This window comes from Chiloscyllium plagiosum, chromosome 17 (genome assembly GCF_004010195.1).
Source record: "Chiloscyllium plagiosum isolate BGI_BamShark_2017 chromosome 17, ASM401019v2, whole genome shotgun sequence".
Classification (NCBI taxonomy): Eukaryota; Metazoa; Chordata; class Chondrichthyes; order Orectolobiformes; family Hemiscylliidae; genus Chiloscyllium; species Chiloscyllium plagiosum.
The window spans coordinates 54,268,237-54,287,037 of record NC_057726.1 but is presented as its reverse complement, the minus strand read 5'-3'; the positions used below and the strand labels follow the sequence as shown (position 1 = coordinate 54,287,037).

General features: G+C 41.5%; 1 protein-coding gene across 2 annotated transcripts in view; it reads left to right on the top strand.

Moving 5' to 3' along the window:
* The window catches only part of slc9a5 (solute carrier family 9 member A5), a 279,061-nt gene that overhangs the window by 157,321 nt on the left and 102,939 nt on the right, over positions 1 to 18,801 (top strand). For both annotated transcript variants that reach the window (XM_043707124.1, XM_043707125.1), the window contains exons 4-5: positions 13,763 to 13,841; positions 14,634 to 14,811. In XM_043707124.1, coding sequence (XP_043563059.1) covers positions 13,763 to 13,841; positions 14,634 to 14,811 — 257 coding nt within the window. The remainder of the gene's footprint in view (positions 1 to 13,762; positions 13,842 to 14,633; positions 14,812 to 18,801) is intronic.

The window sequence follows — 18,801 nt, the reverse complement described above, 5'->3', positions numbered from 1 at the left end:
AAACCAACAGAAATGGCACGGGAGTTGGCAAGCAAATGTTACTTCAAATAGAATGAAAAATTTCACTTTAAATAGCTGATACAATCAAGATCAGCCTCACACAACCAAATTCACCTCTATCACCCCCTGCAGACATATCCAGTTCCACATTATAACACTTTTTATTCACACAATGTTGTTTAGGAATCCTATCTGACAGTAGCTTTCATCTCTGGTATACTTATTATCAGCAAGGTATGTTTCTGCTTCTGTCTATTGGGTCACAACAGTCCTGATGGTGTAGATTTCTAGAAGTTATTTTTCACCAACCAACTGAAACTTCCCTGCTTCATGCTTTAACTACTTCTGAGAAAACAGCTAACTATTTAGAGACTCCAAGTTGTTCACCCAGTTTTCCAGATTTTCAACCTTTTCTACTGCCAGCTCACACCTTGTCTTGAAGACGTCATGCCCCCTCTTAGATCTCGCAGCAAAACTGACCTCTACCTGAGAGAGTGAAAGTAAAATACTGTAGATGCTGAAAATCTGAAACAAAAAGAAGTACTCAACAAATCTGGAGGTATCTGTGGAGAGAAACAGAGTTAGCATTCTATGTTGAATATGACTTCCTCAAAATTCAAAAAGCATAAAGTGATGAACCTGTGAAATGCTTTCATACAAAATATCCAATTTTAGATTCCGTCTGTCTATCTATTTACACAAATGACCTAAATCCTCAAGCAATTCCTTTGCTGTATCATTTTCTATTGGTTTTGCTATGACCCTGTTGTTTAAACTTTGAAAACCTTTTACTTAATTTTCGAATGTCCCTCATGATGAAAGCAGTCAGAAACATTGCATTCTACTGCAGTCATAGAGTCATATAGCATGGAAACAGATCCTTTGGTCCAGCCAGACCATGTCAACTATAATCCCAAACAAATCATTTCCATTTGCCTGCGCTTGGCCCACATCCCTTCAAACATTTCTTATTCATGTACTTATCTAAATGTCTTTCAAACATCGTAACTGTACCCGCATCCATCACTTCTTCTGGAAGTTCATTCTATACATGATCCACACTGTGTGTAAAAGAAATTGCTACATATGCATTTTTAAAATCTTTCTCCTCTCACTTTAAAAACATATCCTCTAGTTTTGAAATCCCCACACCCTAGGGAAAAGATACCTGTCATTTACCTTATGTAAACCCCTCATTACGTTATAAATCTCTATAAGGTCACCTCTCATCCTCCTAAACTCCAGTGAAAAGAGTCCTGGCTTATCCCGCCTCTCCTTATAACTCAAACCCTCCATTCCCACCAACATTCTGGCAAATCTCTTTTGAACCCTCTCCAGCTTAATAATATCCTTCCTATAACAGTCTAAAAGTACCTCTTCCCCTTCTCTTAACCATTGACAGAAGTGCTTTCAGTTACCCAGAAGAACATGCTCATGTATTTTCTCCAAAAACTCCTCTACCTCTCTCTCTCTCTCTATGTTAGTTTAAAACACTCCTTAAAGTTCAAGTTATTGACAAAGCTTTTGGAGTAATATTCACCTTTTTATGTAAAATATGCAAGTAGCTGTTGCTAATTTATTTAAATGAATCCAGCACTTTGTTATGCCATGGATCCCATCCTCTGCCTAAGAAAATGCCTTTTCCCAGTACTCTCCATCCCTCAGGTATCATCATGGATAGTCTTATACTCTAACCTGGATTTTCAGCATAATAAGAAGTCTTTTACATTGAATATCGTCAAAAGCTTTCTGAATGTCTCAGGGTCTCCAATATCAGCTTTCACTGTAACGTACTCTGAGACGTCAATGCAGTTTGTCGGATTTACCTTAATTGTCCAAACCGCAATGGCAATTTCTTATTTTAGGATCATTTTGAAAGAAAAATAAGACTTCCATAGTTCTCAAGTGGTGGAAGTGGAGGTTGGAAGCGACATTGGGCCCTCTCTCTGGCATAGTTCCATAATGGGGGACATTTCCCAGTGAAAGGCTGCGAGCGGATTGGTTCCCTGTTCCATTTGGGAAGGTCATCAGCTTCATGGAGGTCACGTTCTTCCTGCTGACCATGGGCTGGGTGGGGGTAAGATGGCTGGGATGACGGGATTGGAGGGCTGTCACAGCCTGAAGCTCTGTGGCCTAGAAGGGGGCTGTGGCAAGAAAGGTAGTCCTTAAAGCCATGATAGACAATGGGAGGGTTTTCCTCTTTAGACTGGGTCGACTACATCAAGTCCCCTAAATTTTAATTTGTTCTTACCTCTCAGGGATGCCTCCATGCTGAGTTCCCCCACCTCTGACCCCCTAAAACCTGCTAACTTTTCAGAACATCAGTTCATCCCAAAGCACTTTATAGCTAGTGAAGAACCTTTGAAGTGTACTCACTGTTATAGCATGGGAAATGTGCCAATTTGAGAACAATAAGCTCCGATAGTAGCTATCCGATAGTAATCAGATAATCTGTCCTTTTGTAATAATGATTAAAGAGCATGTATTCACCCAGAAGACAAGGGAATCTTAAACACAACCAGAAATTGCTGGAGAAATTCAGCAGGTGAGAATAGTTTAATTTGGGATTATAGTTGACATGGACTGGTTGGCCCAAAGTGTCTGTTTCAATGCTGTATGACTATGACTCTATAACTCTGGCAGCAACTGTGGAGAGAGTAGCAAAGTTAATGTTTTTAGTCCAGTGACTTGCCATCAGGGGGCTTAATAAGGGCATCGTCACTGCTCTTCACCAGAATAGTGCCACAGGATATTTTACATCACCAGAGAGGGAGGGGTTTAACATTTCATCCTGAGGACTGCACTTTCAACAAGCAGCACTCTCTCGGTGCTGCAGGCACCAGCGCTACCCATTAAGTCAGCATACCAATATCAAACCAGTCTTGCAACAAACATAGGCATATCTTGAAACAGCTACATCCTGATTAGAAAGTATCAGCATTTGATTGCACATTTCAAATTCACTGCTTTCTTTAATCTTTTATTTTGCTTCCTGCACTTCATGTTACTCCTTCACCAGTTCTCTACAGATAATCAGACATGACCGTCAAACAGATTTAACCTATACATTGCTGTGATATCTTTATGCACTTACTCGCCATGACTGTGAATTGAAGTTACATCAAGTGATATTGCATAATAGTTACAATGCAGAAACAGACCAAGCAGTTCCATGCGTCTTGCTGTTTAAGCTCCACAGAAGTAATCTCTCACCTTACTTCATCTCAGCCTGTCAGTATATCAAAGTGTTGATAACAAGTAAACAGTGCAAAATACTTTTATGTGCAAGGAAACATATTACATTTTTTGGCCCAGTTTCTGGTCATTACCTCTGGATATGTTTAATGCCCTATGTGTTTAACAATGTCTGGCACTGTGTGCTTCTGTTCATATTAGATTTGGTTAGAAATGTTGCTGTCAGAAGTTGAAAGATATTAAACCTTGAGCTTGCTGTGGAGTGGCATGGTGGCCCAGTGGTTAGCATTGCTGTCTCACAGTACCAGGATCACAGGTTCAATTCCAGCTTTGGGTGACGGTGTGGAGTTTGCACATTCTCCTCGTGTCTGTGTGGGTTTCCTCCCACAGTCCAAGGACCTGTAGGTCAGGTGAATTGGCCATACTAAATTGCCCATAGTGCTAGGTGCATCATTCAGAGGGAAATGGGTTACTCTTTGGAGGGCCAGTGTGGACTGGTTGGGCCAAAGGACCTATTTCCACACTACAGGGAATCTAATCTAAAACGTAGGAACAAGAGTAGATGACCCAGTCTTTTGAGCCTGCTCCCTCACTCAATGTGGTCATGGCTGATGTGACTTTAACCTCCAATCCCCTGATAATCTTTCCTCCCCTTGGTAATCAAGAATATATCAACCTCTGCATAAAATATTTAAAGGTTCTGCATCCACCTTGAGGAGGGGAATTCCAAAGACTCACAAGCCTCTGATAGCAAATAATATTTCCTCAACTCCGATTTAAAAGGGCAACCCCCTCTTTTTAAATGATGTCCCCTTGTTTTAAATTTCCCATGGGGGAAACATCCTCTCAGCATCCACTCAGTCAAGTCCCCTCAGGATCTTATGTTTCAATTAGGTCAGGCCTGACTCTTCTAAACTCCAGCGGATACAGGCCACGCTTGGCGAACCTTTCCTCAAAAGGCAATCTGCTCATTCCAGGCTTTAGACTAGTAAACCTTCCCTGAACTGCTTCCAATGCATTAACATCCTTCCACACATGAGGTGACCAGAATTGTACACAGTGGAGCAGATGCCCTGTATAAATGTAGTCTCCTTCCTCTTGCACTCAATTCCCCTTGCAATAAAATATAACATTATAATAGCTTTCCTGATTACTTGCTATACCTGCATACTCACCTTCTGTGATTCATGCCCATGGACACTCAGATCTCACTGCATCTCAGAGCCCTGTATCTATTCATAATTTTGATAATTATTTTTTATCCTTTCTGCCAAAATAGACAACTTTCCACTTTTCCATATTGTAGTCCATTTGCCAGACCTTTGCCTAGACACTTAACCTATTTAGCAGGTCAGGCAGCATCCGAGGAGCAAGAAAATCGATATTTCGGGCAAAAGCTCTTCATCAGGAATTCCTGATGAAGGGCTTTTGCCCAAAACGTCGATTTTCCTGCTCCTCGGATGCTGCCTGACCTACTGTGCTTTTCCAGCACCACTCTGATCTAAACTCTGGTTGCCAGCATCTGCAGTCCTCACTTTTGCCTACTTAACCTATGTATTTCACTTTGTAAGCTCCTTACGTCCTCTTCATAACTCACTTGCCTACCTATCTGTATCATCAATTAATTGAGCAACTATACCTTCAATTCCTTCATTCAATCATTTATATAAATTGTAAAGAGTTGGGGCCCCAGCACTGTCACTTGAGGTACACCACTTGTAACATCCTGTAAAAGATCCATTTATACCGACTCTCCAGTTCCTGTGAGCCTGCCAATCTCCTATCTATTAATATGTTTCCCTATCCATCAGGAGCTTTTATTTTCCACAATATGGCACCTTATCAAATACTTGACTATTAAATATACAGTCGAACTCCTGACTGACTAGTTAGCTGGCCAGCGCAGATGTACTCAACTACACTTCCGCCTGAGCCCTTACATCCCACAAATCCTAACCTCACCCCCTTCTTCCCAGGGGGGATTCTTTCTGACCCTCTCCACGAGATTGTGCACCCGCTGAGCTGATGAATTGGATGTTTGCTTGCTGGGATTCCCAAGGGTTTGAAATGTTACATTACACCTTCACTGTGCTAAACAGTAAATTGAAGAGTTGTGCTGGCTTCTGAGAACAATGGTTGATGCTCATGAATGACATCAGTCAGGCAATGCAGAATGAGAGAATGTGGCTTCCATTCTTCTCGTCTGATTATGTAGACAGGAGGCGGAATCCATTTTCATATCTGGTCCTCATTTGTTTTGATGGCTCCACCAACCACATGGCTATAGGCAGCTCACTGGGAAGGTGATAAATTTGATGATCCAAATTCTCCTTAAAGGGAAAGTGAAGTTTTATTGGTGTTTTGTGGAAAAGTACGTTTCTAGATATTGGTAATTATATGGACAGCAAGGTTCTCTCCTTCCTTCTAGGCATGCTGCAATGTTGTCTTACAGAGAGGTAACCCTTAATGGTAGCATGAACTACACCCCCCCCCCCCCCCTTGCTACCATCTCAATCTGCTCCATCTTCACTTCACTAGTCACCCAATTAGAAATTGGAATGTTGCACAATTCCTCTGGTTGTAGACTTAATCATCAACCTTCATTTTGTTATCATTTGCTACGAGGATTTTACCAGGCATTCTTGGTCCCCCTTGCAAGTTTTAAAATAAAAATGTTGAAAATATGCCACCAGTCCTTGCAAGTAGTACTTTAGAGGCTGCTTGCTCAAGAACCCCTTCTCCCCCTCGCAAACTCCAAACATCAAACTTAATAAAGACAGAAGCTGCACCCTCACTACTTCAATAGATTCTGACTCCACTAGATCTGTTAGGACCAACAAACTGAATATTGAGTGGTGGATCCTTCATACATGACTAACCACTGCCCTGTTCTGGGTTTGCTGTGCCATTTGAGGGTGGCATGGTGGCTCAGTGGTTAGCAATGCTGCCTCACAGTGCCAAGGACCTAGGCTTGATCCCAACCTTGAGCGAATGTCTGTGTGAGGTTTGCACCTTCTCCCTGTATTTGCGTGGGTTTCCTCCGGGTGTCCTGGTTTCATCCCACAATCCAAAGATGTGCAGGTTGGGTGGATTGACCATGCTAAATTGTCCATAGTGTCCAGGGATATTCAGACGAGGTGGATTAGCCATGAGAAATGCAGGGTTTTAGGGCAGGGGGATGGGTCTGGATAGGATGCTGTTCAGAGGGTCAGTGTGGACTCAATGGGTCAAATGGCCTGCTTCCACATTATGAGGATTCTATGATTTGTAAATCAAATTGTTCTGCATGAAGCTTCCTAATATAATTATTTGCATAAACAAATTACTGTAGTTACAAATGGGTTATTTCCTTGTTCAATTGTTTAAACATAATGTATCTTTTGAGACTTCGTGACATGTGATACTTGTTAGGGACCAGGCCAGACTCCCTCAAAACATTTCAAGAAAGTGGCCCAGACCCTAACTTTGCTCGTTGTTTTAGGAGGGATGCAGCTGGTCAAACCATGCAGCTGGTCAAACTACATACTTATAAACAAAACAGAATTTATTTACAAGATTACCAAATAAAACACAAACAAAAGAGAACAAAATACCATATTACTTAACTTATCTGAAAACTCAACAGGTTATCCCAACTTAATGATGCTGTTCCAAATACTTGCAACAATCCCCATCAACACCCCTTGGCACAAAAGGAAAAATCAAACACATGGTCTTACAGGAGAGATGTCAGAGCGAGGGAGGATCAGCAGGGACTTGCTTCTTTGGGTCCAGCAGCTTTTACAACTGCTTTCAATGATGTGGAGGTGTCAGTGTTGGACTGGGATGGCAACGTTAAAAATCAACTAGGCAAATTCTGATGAAGGGCTTTTGCCCGAAACATCAATTCTCCTGCTCCTCGGATGCTGTCTGGCCTGCTGTGCTTTTCCAGCACCACACTCTCTAAAGTTAAAAACCACACTACACCAGATTATAGTCCAACAGGTTGATTTGGAAGCACTAGCAGCACTCCGAAAGCTAGTACTTCCAAATAAATCTTTTGGACCATAGCCTGGTGTTGTGTGATTTTTAACTAATTGCTGTCAGTATATAGCCAGGCCAAAGAAAAACTGAGCTGGGAGAACTGGCCTTTCCCCTTTCATTGTACAAGTGTTTCTTTAAAATTAATAAGCCATTTACCTGAGGCAGTATCTGTTAGCTATAATCAAATTGGCCCTAAAACCCTTCAACCCCAAACTTTTTGGAATCTGTGTCTCTTACAACCTCTCTGAGAAAACATCAAGGACAACATAACTTTAATAAAGGGCAGCTTCATCACATACTACCACTTGCAAGAATAAGTTATATTTATAAATTACCATTGGCTATGATTTTAAATACTATAGAGGATTTACGAAGCCGAGATTGTGAAACTAAATGATTCACTGAGCTCCTGCATTCATTAAAACAGCCTTTTGCCTTTCTTGGCAGCATCTGTTACATTGTATAATCTGACACATAATAATGTTTTACTTGATATTGTGACAAGTTTGTAGAGTCATAGAAATGTACAGCATGGAAACAGACCTTCGGTCCAAGTTGTTCTTGCCGACCAGATATCCCAACCCAATCTAGTCCCACCTGCCAGCACCCGCCCCATATCCCTCCAACCCCTTCCTATTCATATACCCATCCAGATGCCTTTTAAATGTTGCAGTTGTATTAGCCTCCACCACTTCCTCTGACAGCTCATTCCATACATGTACCACCCTCTGCATGAAAAGGTTGCCCCTTAGTCTCTTTTATATCTTTCCCCTCTCATCTTAAACCTATGCCCTCTAGTTCTGAACTCCCCCCAACCCAGGGAAAAGACTTTGTCTATTTATCTGATCCAACCCCCTCATGATTTTTTAAACCTCTATAAGGTCACCCCTCAGCCTCCGAAGCTCCAGGGAAAACAGCCCTAGCCTATTCAACCTCTTCCTATAGTTCAAATCCTCCAATCTTGGCAACATCCATGTAAATCTTTTCTGAACCCTTTCACGTTTCGCAACATCTTTCTGACAGGAAGGAGACCAGAATTGCACACAAAAAACAGGAAAGTTCTGATCTCCAGAACCACAAAATAAAAATAATCTGCCAGAGATAGATGAAGCTTTCAGTCAAACAGTTGATGTTAGCATAGAGAATTAAATACATTTGGGCATGGAGTTATACTCATTGTCAAAAGCTAATGGACTACCATAAAAAATTATCCAAAGGCTTTTATCACAACAGGGATTCAGTTCAAAAGCCAATTACTTACCCTTCTGTTGTGCTGGATATTAATCACATAATTCCAATCTTTGCAGCTGTTACCAGTGCCAGTGTTGGTTTGAATGCAGCAGGGTCAGTTTCAATAAAATGTTGCGTTTGAGCTGGATATAAAATCCCTGATTCGTATCATTGAGACATCAGGAATTGTTTAAAGTAAGTGACATGGGTGTTCCAAAGCTCCTGGGAGAAAGTGAGGACTGCAGGTGTTGGAGATCAGAGTCAAAAAAGTGTGGCGCTGGAAAAGCACAGCATCTGAGGAGCAGGAGAGTCGATGTTTCAGGCATAAGCCCTTCAATCAGGAATGTTTCAAAGCTCCACCAAGCCCAGCTGACTGCCAGCTCCTGCCTATATTTGCTGTCGGCCACAGTGAAAGGTAAAATAGGGGAAATGGGTTAGGTCAGAGAGGGATGTAGCAATCAAAATTTCATGCTGAGCAGGCAAGCATCAAAGAGGAATGTGACAGGTATCATTTTAAAAATATCTTTTATTGCAGTTCAGCTCTTTTCCCATGTCTCAGGCATTTTCTGAGGAATTTCCATCTTTCAGTCCTGCCTTATAAATTAATCCTGAATATCTATCATCAAATAAAGGGTGAAGCCTTGACTGTACCAGAGGCATTTCCACAGTCACTGCCCTGAAGAAAACAATCCATCAGGACGTCAGCTCCTTCTCTGAGGTACAAAGCCACAGATCCTCCAGACGAAGCATCGCCAGGGCTGCCTCCCGCAGCTCTCACCAGCTCAGATAATGACCCTTCTGTCGGGCTGAGGAAGTGTGGGGTGCCTTCCCTGTGACAGCCCTGCAGCTGGCTGAGGAAAAACCCCATCCCTCACTCAGAATAGAATAGAATCCCTACAGTGTGACAACAGGCCCTTCGGCCCAACAAGTCCACACCGACCCTCCGAAGAGTAACCCACCGAGACCCATTCCCCTACTCTATATTTACCCCAGACTAATGCACCTAACCTAGACATCCCTGAACACTATGGACAATTCAGCATGGCCAGTTCACCATCTACATCTTTGGACCGTGGGAGGAAACCGGAGCATCCAGAGGAAAGCAATGCAGACACAGGGAGAATGTGCAAAGTCTACACAGTCGCCCGAGGATGGAATCAAACCCGGGTCCCTGACATTGTGAGGCAGCAGTGCTAACCACTGAGCCACCATGCTGCTGTTGGCAATTGGAGGCCTGGGCAGGAATAGAGCCTGTTGGGTCAGCCATTAATAACTTCAATCAAAGGAGCAGCAGGCAGGTTTGCCAGAGACTGAATCAAAGGTTGGAGGACTCCACCAATACTCCCTGTACTGTGCAGTCACTGGCATATGATTATCCGGCTCCTTCCGTGGACAAGTTGGTGGCTGCCATGGAGAACCAGGTTGGGCATTCTTAATGTCTACTGGAGAGACACATAGACTTGCATTCCATTGCTCCAGCCAATGGGACTCACTATCAGGGATCAAGGGATCATGATCTCACTGCAGGTGCCTCTGGAGACAGGACAGTGTCAGTAGACATCCAGATGGAGGCTGAACAACATGTTGGCCTCCCAGAAGTCTCTGCTCAGGACAATCCAGAGGTGTTCAGCCCCTCTACCTTTATACTGTCTGCAATCCCCAACCTTATGCGGGTTCGAGCCTTAACCCTCTGTGTAAACAGGACACTCTCAGAATGAATTTAGCCACAAATGACTCTGGGTTTGCCTGCTCCAACCTCTAAGGCCAACAGACTCTGCAGTAGGGCAGGTACCCTCCACCTCAGCTACAGACCCCAGGACTGCAACAAGACATTGTGGGAGGACAAGGAATGAAAACACTCATAACGAAAACACTTTCTGAGAGTACATAGGTAGAGTGGGTGAAACTTCAACTTCAACCTTATGACATTTTTAGATATATGTTTGCTTTTCATCATGAGCCATATGAGCAAATGTCCTTTTAGCTGCAACAACAAGAATGAAAGTATAAAAGCTAGCCATTTTTAGTGTCGCATAATGTTCTAACCCAGTCTGAGCGATAGGTATCTTTTCCATAGCACTCTTAGAAGAATGAAACTTTGTCAGGATTGAATGAAGGAACTACAGACATTTTGATGACTTCTGCCAGTTTCTGACCTTAACTTCAATTAAACAGCAGGAAAAGCATAAAAAGACCAAATTGGTCAGCTACATATGTAACTAACATGGAAAATGCTGGAGAAACTCAGCAGGTTTGGCAGAGAGAAATAGAGTTAACATTTTGATCTTATATGACTCATTATCAGATGTTCATGAAAACTGAAGAGTCATATTGGACTTGAAATGTCAATTCTGTTTCTCTCTCCATGAATGCTACCAGACCTACTGAGTTTCTCCAATGTTCTCTGTGATTGTTTCAGATTTCCAGTATTTTGCTTTTCTGTAAGTTAATACTTGAGGTCCACATGCAGAATAATGTGACAACAGATGTCTTTAGCCTGCCCTGTGCAAGTGTCTGATTAACATTATTGCTCATGGAAGGGGATCACATCGTACAAATTTAGAGTCCCTACAGTGTGGAAATAGGTCCTTTGGCCCAACAAGTCCACATCAACCCTCTGGAGAGTAACCAACAGATCCAATCCCCTACCCTATATTTATCCCTGATTAATGCACCTAGCCGACACATCCCTGAACACTACGGGCAATTTAGCATGATCAATTCACTTAACCTGCACACTTTGGATTGTGGGAGAAAACTGGAGTACCCAGAGGAATCTCACGCAGAAACGGGGAGAATGTGCAAACTCCACACAGACAGTTGCCCGAAGCTGGAATCAAACCCAGATCCCTGGTGCTGTGAGGCAGCAATGCTAACCACTGAACCACGGTGCCGCCCTTAAAGATAAAGCCTTCGCCCTCAGAAAAGAAAACACTCGGCCCACCCACTGTGGATGTGGCAGCCATGTCCCACTTCAATAATGCACTTGTAATTTAGATACAAATGGGTACTAATTGAGATGCCATCCATTTGTATCTAAATTACAAGTGCCATCTGCGCTGACAGTAGCCTTTGCCCTCCATGCGGGGTTGTTTCCCAGTCTTATGTGTTAAGTTGTCCACTTCACAATTATTTTCTGCCCAACCGCCTAACATGTTGACTCCAATCCTCACAATTGAATTCCCAACTTCTCACCATAGCATTACCCCAATAAGTCACTTTTACATTCAGTGATCAGAAATACGGACCTATCACAACACACCACCCTCCGCTCCCCCTGACCAACTCCCTCTGCCTGCCCTGACTAACGTATGAGCAGATCCTAGGACTGGCTGTGATCCACTCCCCAGACTGCAATGAAAAGGACTCCACTAACTCCAATTGGCCCAAATGATCAGACCCTGGCCTGATATCAGATGATGCCCTTGACTGATACCTTGACCGATGCCTAGTCCTCTTAGACTTTCAGACATGGCTATTTGGTTGAAGTGTGTTGCTGTGTATGCTGCTGGTCAGACTGGTTCTATTTCCAAAGTAGGGACTCATAAAATGTTACATGGACTGCCTGCAGGTTGTGTGCTTTTTGAGCGAAATAGATTGTGTCTACAAGTACAGTTCTGCAAATGCAAATTCACTCCACAGACTTATATGTGTGTGTGTATGCATGAGAAAGAGAGAGTGTGAGTGTGTATATGTGAGAGAGTGCATGTTTGCGTGTGTGCATGTTTGGTAGAGTGTGTGCATGAATGTGATGAAATATAAGCTTGTGAGAGGGTGTGTGCGTGGGTGTTGGTGTGGGCGATGTATGTGTCTGTATTAGAGAGAGAGCATATGTATGAGACAAGTTCTGTGTGAGTATGTAAGAGAGAGTGTGTGTGTGTGTGAGCGAGGGAGAGAGAGAGAGAGAGAGAGAGACAGTATATAGTGTACTGCAGTCACTTACGGCCATCCTCATGGGAACCGAACTTGGCTATGAGCCTCTGCTTGGCCACTGTGCGTTGTTGTGTATCCTAAAGTCCATCTTGGAGGATGACCACCTGAAGACCTGAGGCTGAATGTTCCTGACTGCTGTGTTATTAAGTAATTATTAAGTGACTTTTGTAGTTTCTCTTTAAGCAAGACTTGAATTTTTCAAAAAAGCAATCTTCAGTCATTAATATATGGATTCATTGTAGAGCACAGTGCAACTCCAGACTCCCATATTAGCTCTGTTACATCCTCAAATTCCAGTTTTATGGAGCTAACAGCAATCTGAAGGATTAATTAAGATGGTTATTGCTAAGATCGGGGTTTTAATTTGAAGTTGCGCGAAACTCACAGATCAGGAATTGATTGTGCTTATATGGGTATCAAACTATAAAAATAAAGGTAAGGCCACCATTGTTCAACTAGATCATAGGACTGCTCTCTCATTAGGGAGAGATGACTGTTAGTGGTTTAACCTGAGGGTTAGCAAGTGAGGGGAGTGGTTGATAAGGACACTCCTTCACAGTAACCTCAAACTACACTGTTGGCATCACACACTAACCATCCAGTCAGCTGAGCTAACCAACACCTGTCACATTGTATCAGAGCACATTTTAAGGGCAATCTCTGGTTAGTCAGAGGGTTTGAATGTTATAGAATTTCAAAAGGGACATTATCTTGATGAACAGTGTGACACTGGAAAAGCACAGCAGGTCAGGCAGCATCCGAGGAGCAGGAGAATCAACATTTTGGGCATAAGCACTTCATCAGGAATGTGACACATTCCTGTTGAAGAGCTTATGCCCAAAACATAGCTTCTCCTGCTCCTTGGATGCTGCCTGGCTTGCTGTGCTTTTCCAGTGCTACACTTTTCAAATCTGATCTCCAGCATCTGCAGTCCTCACTTTCTCCTAGTACCCTGATCTAGGGAATCTCAGCATATGGCTTTTAATAACTGGTACATAAGGTGCCTTGTTCAGAGCACAATGTTGTCTATAATTCAGTACTGAATCAGCAATCTCATTCTCAAGGCATTGTATGGAAACTGGAAATACCTAGTATAGTATGGGCTGCTTTTCTGAGTTGGGGATTAATTTTTTGTTATATGTTATAAATACTTTGACATCAGCATGCAGAAATCCACACAAGGTATGTTTCCTTAATTTGGTGGGCGTTAGAGTGAACAGATATTCAAATTAAAGAGGAAATTTTCAATTTTCCTCACCTTGCAGGCAGCCTCATCTGAGGGAAATAAACAGCAAAAAAATTAACACAGAGATTTTGTCCATTCATTGCAAATACAGCAGAAGAATCTGATGTCAAATCATTACCCTTTTCTTTTTTGCAGGTGCTCTATAAAGTGTTTAACTCTTTTGCGGCAATTGGCTCAGAAAATATACAAGCTTTAGATTATGTCAAGGGTGTAGGTAAGAAAATTCAATCAATCTGTCTGTCTTGTATGAATGAAATAGTTAGCTGTGTCAGTCCACACCAGTGATCATTCATCCAGTCTAAGTTCAATTTCATCTGTGAGAAAGTGCAGAAATGAAGGCGGTTAGGGACGGGTGACAGGAAGATCAAATTGTGAATCATTACTGCGCTAGTCTTGTATACTTCGTAAAAGCCAGTTCACAGACCTGGGCTGGCTGTCTTTTACAGAAGGCATTTAATATGTGATGAAACCAACAACTGGCTAACAGAGGTATCCAAGTTAAGAAAAAGGGACATTAGTGGATTCAATTCAGAACACTTGATCAGAATTATCTTGAAATCGAGATGCAATGATCAGTATTTGTATTGAACACTCACTTCTAACATTCAAAATCTGATTTCCAAAGCACATCTGAAACCATGTAATCAAAACTGTTTATAGAGTCTGCCACTAATGATCACTTTCCTCTCTGTTCGAAGACAATTGCCTGAGTTTCAAAAATTGTTGATGTGCCTGTGAATAAATCCAATGGGTGATACAACCACTCGAACATCAAAATAAAACCTTTTTGTACATCAGCAAGGAGATTCTGGATGTCATCCAAAAAAAAGAGACAAAACCATTGTAGAATATTATATCTGGAAAAACGTTTTGCCACATTAGCATGATTGTTACCCAAAAAATACTTGGAATGTGAGAGAGGTCATTTTCCATTGACAGAAATGAATGTACAAGTCATGAAACTTGCCAGACAGCAGAAGTGGCTAAGTCTCTATTTGTTTTCCAGGTTCAATCTTCGTGGTGAGTTTGGGTGGAACTGCGGTAGGAATTGTTTTTGCCTTTGTGCTAGCCCTCATCAGCCGCTTCACCAAGCGAGTCCGCATTATTGAGCCACTCTTTGTCTTCCTGATTGTTTACCTGGCCCATCTCACAGCCGAAATGGTCTCTCTCTCCTCTATCTTGGCGTAAGTGAATTGAACCCCGCACTGTTCATGTTTATTCATGCTGGATTATGCCATCCAGCAATGATGGGCAAGAGAGTTCCTCAATGTTCTGACCGCTATTACTTCCTCGTTGGTGATGATGTGATTAAGAGAACTTGTGGCTGTTGTAGCTAAGCAAAGTAACTAGGCTGGGCTATAAAAAAAATTAACTGAAAATGCATCTTTTTGATACTTGAATGAGGTCTTCATAATTCACTGTCAATGCTGCAATCTGTTTGGGATCTGCATTCTCTATTTAAGCTTTTAGCCTTTTTTTTTAAAACACAGACTTGAGCGAGGTCGCTTTGAACCCATAAAAGATCAATTGCTGTTTTTTTTCTAAAATGGAAACACTGAAGGGGCAAAGACATTTGGGAACCTATGACACAAATCATTTAAAGCTGGTGCAAAAGAGCTAATGAAATATTGACCTCAATTTCAAGGAGCTGGCTAAGAAAGGGAGATAAATATGCTTCAGTTATTTAGCACCTTAAGCAGACCCCCCCATCTGGGCTTTCTGTTTTGGGCACTGTGCTTCAGAAAGGCTATATTGATCCATTTGTACAGCAAGGGGCCTTAGATCATGAAGAGAGTTTAAGTGAACTTGGCTTGTACTCAGTAGATGAGAAAAATTGAAGAACGTCTAGTTGAGATATTAACATTCTAAAAATGTTAACTAAAGAGACAGAAAAACTATTTTATTTCGTCAGGAATCACAAATGAGGGCACATAAACTTAAAATTGGAGCTAGAATTGTAAAAAGTTTACAAATCGCCATTTACGACACTAATTTAGGTACAAAGGTACCAGGTACAGATTCTTGAGTACAAATTCTTAGGAAAAACATTATAAAGATAAAGAAATAAAAAGTCCAATGTTTCACACCTTCAAAGGTCCAAAATCATAGTAATAAATTAGAAAAATAAAGAGATTAAGGTTTAAAATAAGTCATTCCAAGATATTATAATAAAGGAGAAAAATCGAAAAAAAGAATTTAAGATAAAGTCGTCTTAGTCCATAGCACTTTTTCTTATGTTCGGTTTTGTAGAGTTAGATTTTTTAGATTTAAATTTATTGCCACATGTATATAAAAATACAGTGAAAAATTTTTCCTTGTGTTATACGTAAAGTGTCACCATGCTTCGGCACCATCTTGAAACTCTGAATATTATGCAAGATTTTACTGCAGTAGAAATCTCGAGTTCAGTGTCTCAATATGGTAGCAGATGTTGGGACATTGGAGTTTTCAAGACTAAGATTGATAGGTTTTTTTGTCAGATACCAATGAATATGGAGCTAAAGCAAGTAAATAGAACTGAAATTCACATTAATCACGGTCTATTTGACTTGCAGACAAATGAATATCCTACTGTTATTCCTACATTGCTATAATTAAACTGACTGATGTGTGCGAGGAAAATAATTGGGGGCTTAAATAGGTGGTGTTGAACTAGCTTGGGAAATGGCTGAGGATGATCTGAGAGTCTCAGCTTACTCCACGCTAACCATACTCAGTCACTATCTAGAAGAAATGGCTGCAGAAGTTGAATGCTGAACTATATTGCCAGGTCAGTGGAGTTTAATATATGACAGTACAATATTGAATATGTATAGTGATCACTTTAGGTTCTGTCTTGGGTGTAGCATTCAGATCTAGTCACTCGTGCACATGAGAAACATCTAACCTTGGGAGTCACAGATGATGGTGAAGAGAGCAATCTTTTAGATTAGAGGACTGATGTCTGAAACAGGTTTTTTTTATAATATATTTTTATTCAGAAAAAATAGATTTTTAAATATTACAACAAATACAAAACAATGCAATTCTAAACAGTACAAAAATAGTACAAAACTAAACCATATAATAAAAAAATTCCCCAATCCACCCCCATACGAATGTATAAACATATATAGAGAAGTATAAAATTTTAAAAAAACCTAAACTAGCTATTTAACTAAATAAATAAATATCTAACAACAAACAAATAAATAATAATACCTCAGCCCAGCCAAACAAAACACTCATACATTCACAGTTCCTCCTCCCTGGATATTGGACTCATGAAACACAATCGTAATGGTTATATAAAAGCCCTTGTTAATGTGGCAGATAAATCTGTGTCCAGGGATTTCAAAAAGGGTTGCCATGTCTTGTAAAAATTCTCAGTTTTGTGGTGTACCATATTTGTGAGAAAGTCCAGGGGAATACGCTCCATAATAATCTTATTTGTGAGAAAGTCCAGGGGAATACGCTCCATAATAATCTTCCGCCAACCCGACAGGCCTGGGGAGTTTTCTGATCTCCAACCTAGCAAGATATTCTTCCTTGCACAGAACGTAAGAATATTGAAAAGTTTTTTCTTATGCGCGTCTGCAGGAAATACAATGGGTACGCCCAAAAGAAGCGAAATAGGGTTCTTCTCCACCCCTACACCTAAAATCCTCTCCATTGCACCCGCCACAGCACTCCAATATGTTTGAAGTCTGTCACAAGACCAAAGACAATGGGTAAGAGTGCCCGTGCAGACCTTGCACTTGCGACATGCTGAAGATATCCCTGGTTTAAATTTTGACAAACGATCTGGGGCTAAGTGGACCCTGTGGAGAATCTTCAACTGTAAAGCATGGGTCCTATTGCAAATTGATATCTTCCTTGCATTCTCCCAAATATCCTCCCATGCCTCTGAAGAAACTTCAACACCCAGTTCTCTTTCCCACATCTTGCAGAGTCGATCAGACTCATCTGAGGTGGAACCCCCCAGTTGGTGATGTAAAGTACTGACAGAGAGTGTACCCTTAGCCCTTAGTACCCCTCTATGTCAGATTTGCAGGGATCAGTCAAAAGTATGGTCTTTTTTTGAATAAAATCCTTAATTTGAAAAAAACGAAAGGGGTCTCTATTAGGTAACTCGTACTTCCGTACTAACTGATCGAAGGACATCATTACGTCTCCCTCAAATAAATCGTCCATGTAAGATACACCCCTGGCTGCCCAACATTTAAATCCTGACTCTGTCATACCCGGTTGAAAACCCGGCATACCCACTAAAGGTGTAAACAAAGATTTTTTGCCAATATTACCTTCCCTCTGCCGAATTGCCCTCCATGCTTTAACAGTATTGATGACTATTGGGTTATGGTAATATTCCCTAACTGTCCTCACCTTGTCCAAAAACAGCAAACTGGTAAGGGGGCACCTTGCCTGGGAGGCTTCGATATCTAGCCATATTGAAACAGGGTCCCCACAAACCCAATCACTCACGTAGGTCAAAAGCGAGCTTAATTGGTCATTTTTAATGTCCGGAAGGTCTACTCCCCCCAATCTGTGAGGCAACTGCAGTTTGGCTAATTTAATGAGGGGCTGTTTATGGTGCCAGATAAAGGAGCTGAACCAATTGTTCAGAGTCTTGAGTGTTTGTTTATTGAAAATCAGGGGGAGCATTCGTATAGGGTATAGCAAACGAGGGAGAATATTCATCTTAATAAGCGCTATCCAACCCAACCATGAGACTGGATGTGTCTCCCATCTTTGGAGATCTTGTTTAATTTTTTCAAATAATTGAGTAAAACTGGCTTTGAACAGCCAATCCAGAACTGGAGTAATGAATATGCCCAAATACACAAAACCCCTCTGTGACCACCTAAATGGGAATCTATAGTCACTCTCAACAGTCAACTCTTTCGTAAGACCACCCATAGGCATAGCCTCTGATTTAGCAAAATTAATCTTATACCCTGAAAAAGTGCCAAACGTGTGAATGCATTGTATCAGGCAAGGCACTGAACTGCTGGATTTGTCAAGAAAATTAGAACATCGTCTGCATACAGCGAGATCTTATGTACTTTTGACCCCACTTCTGGAGCTGATATATTGAGATCCCCACGAATGGCCTCTGCCAACCGTTCAATCACCAACGTAAAAAAAGTAGGTGAAAGGGGACAGCCCTGCCGGCTGCCCCTAGAAATATTAAA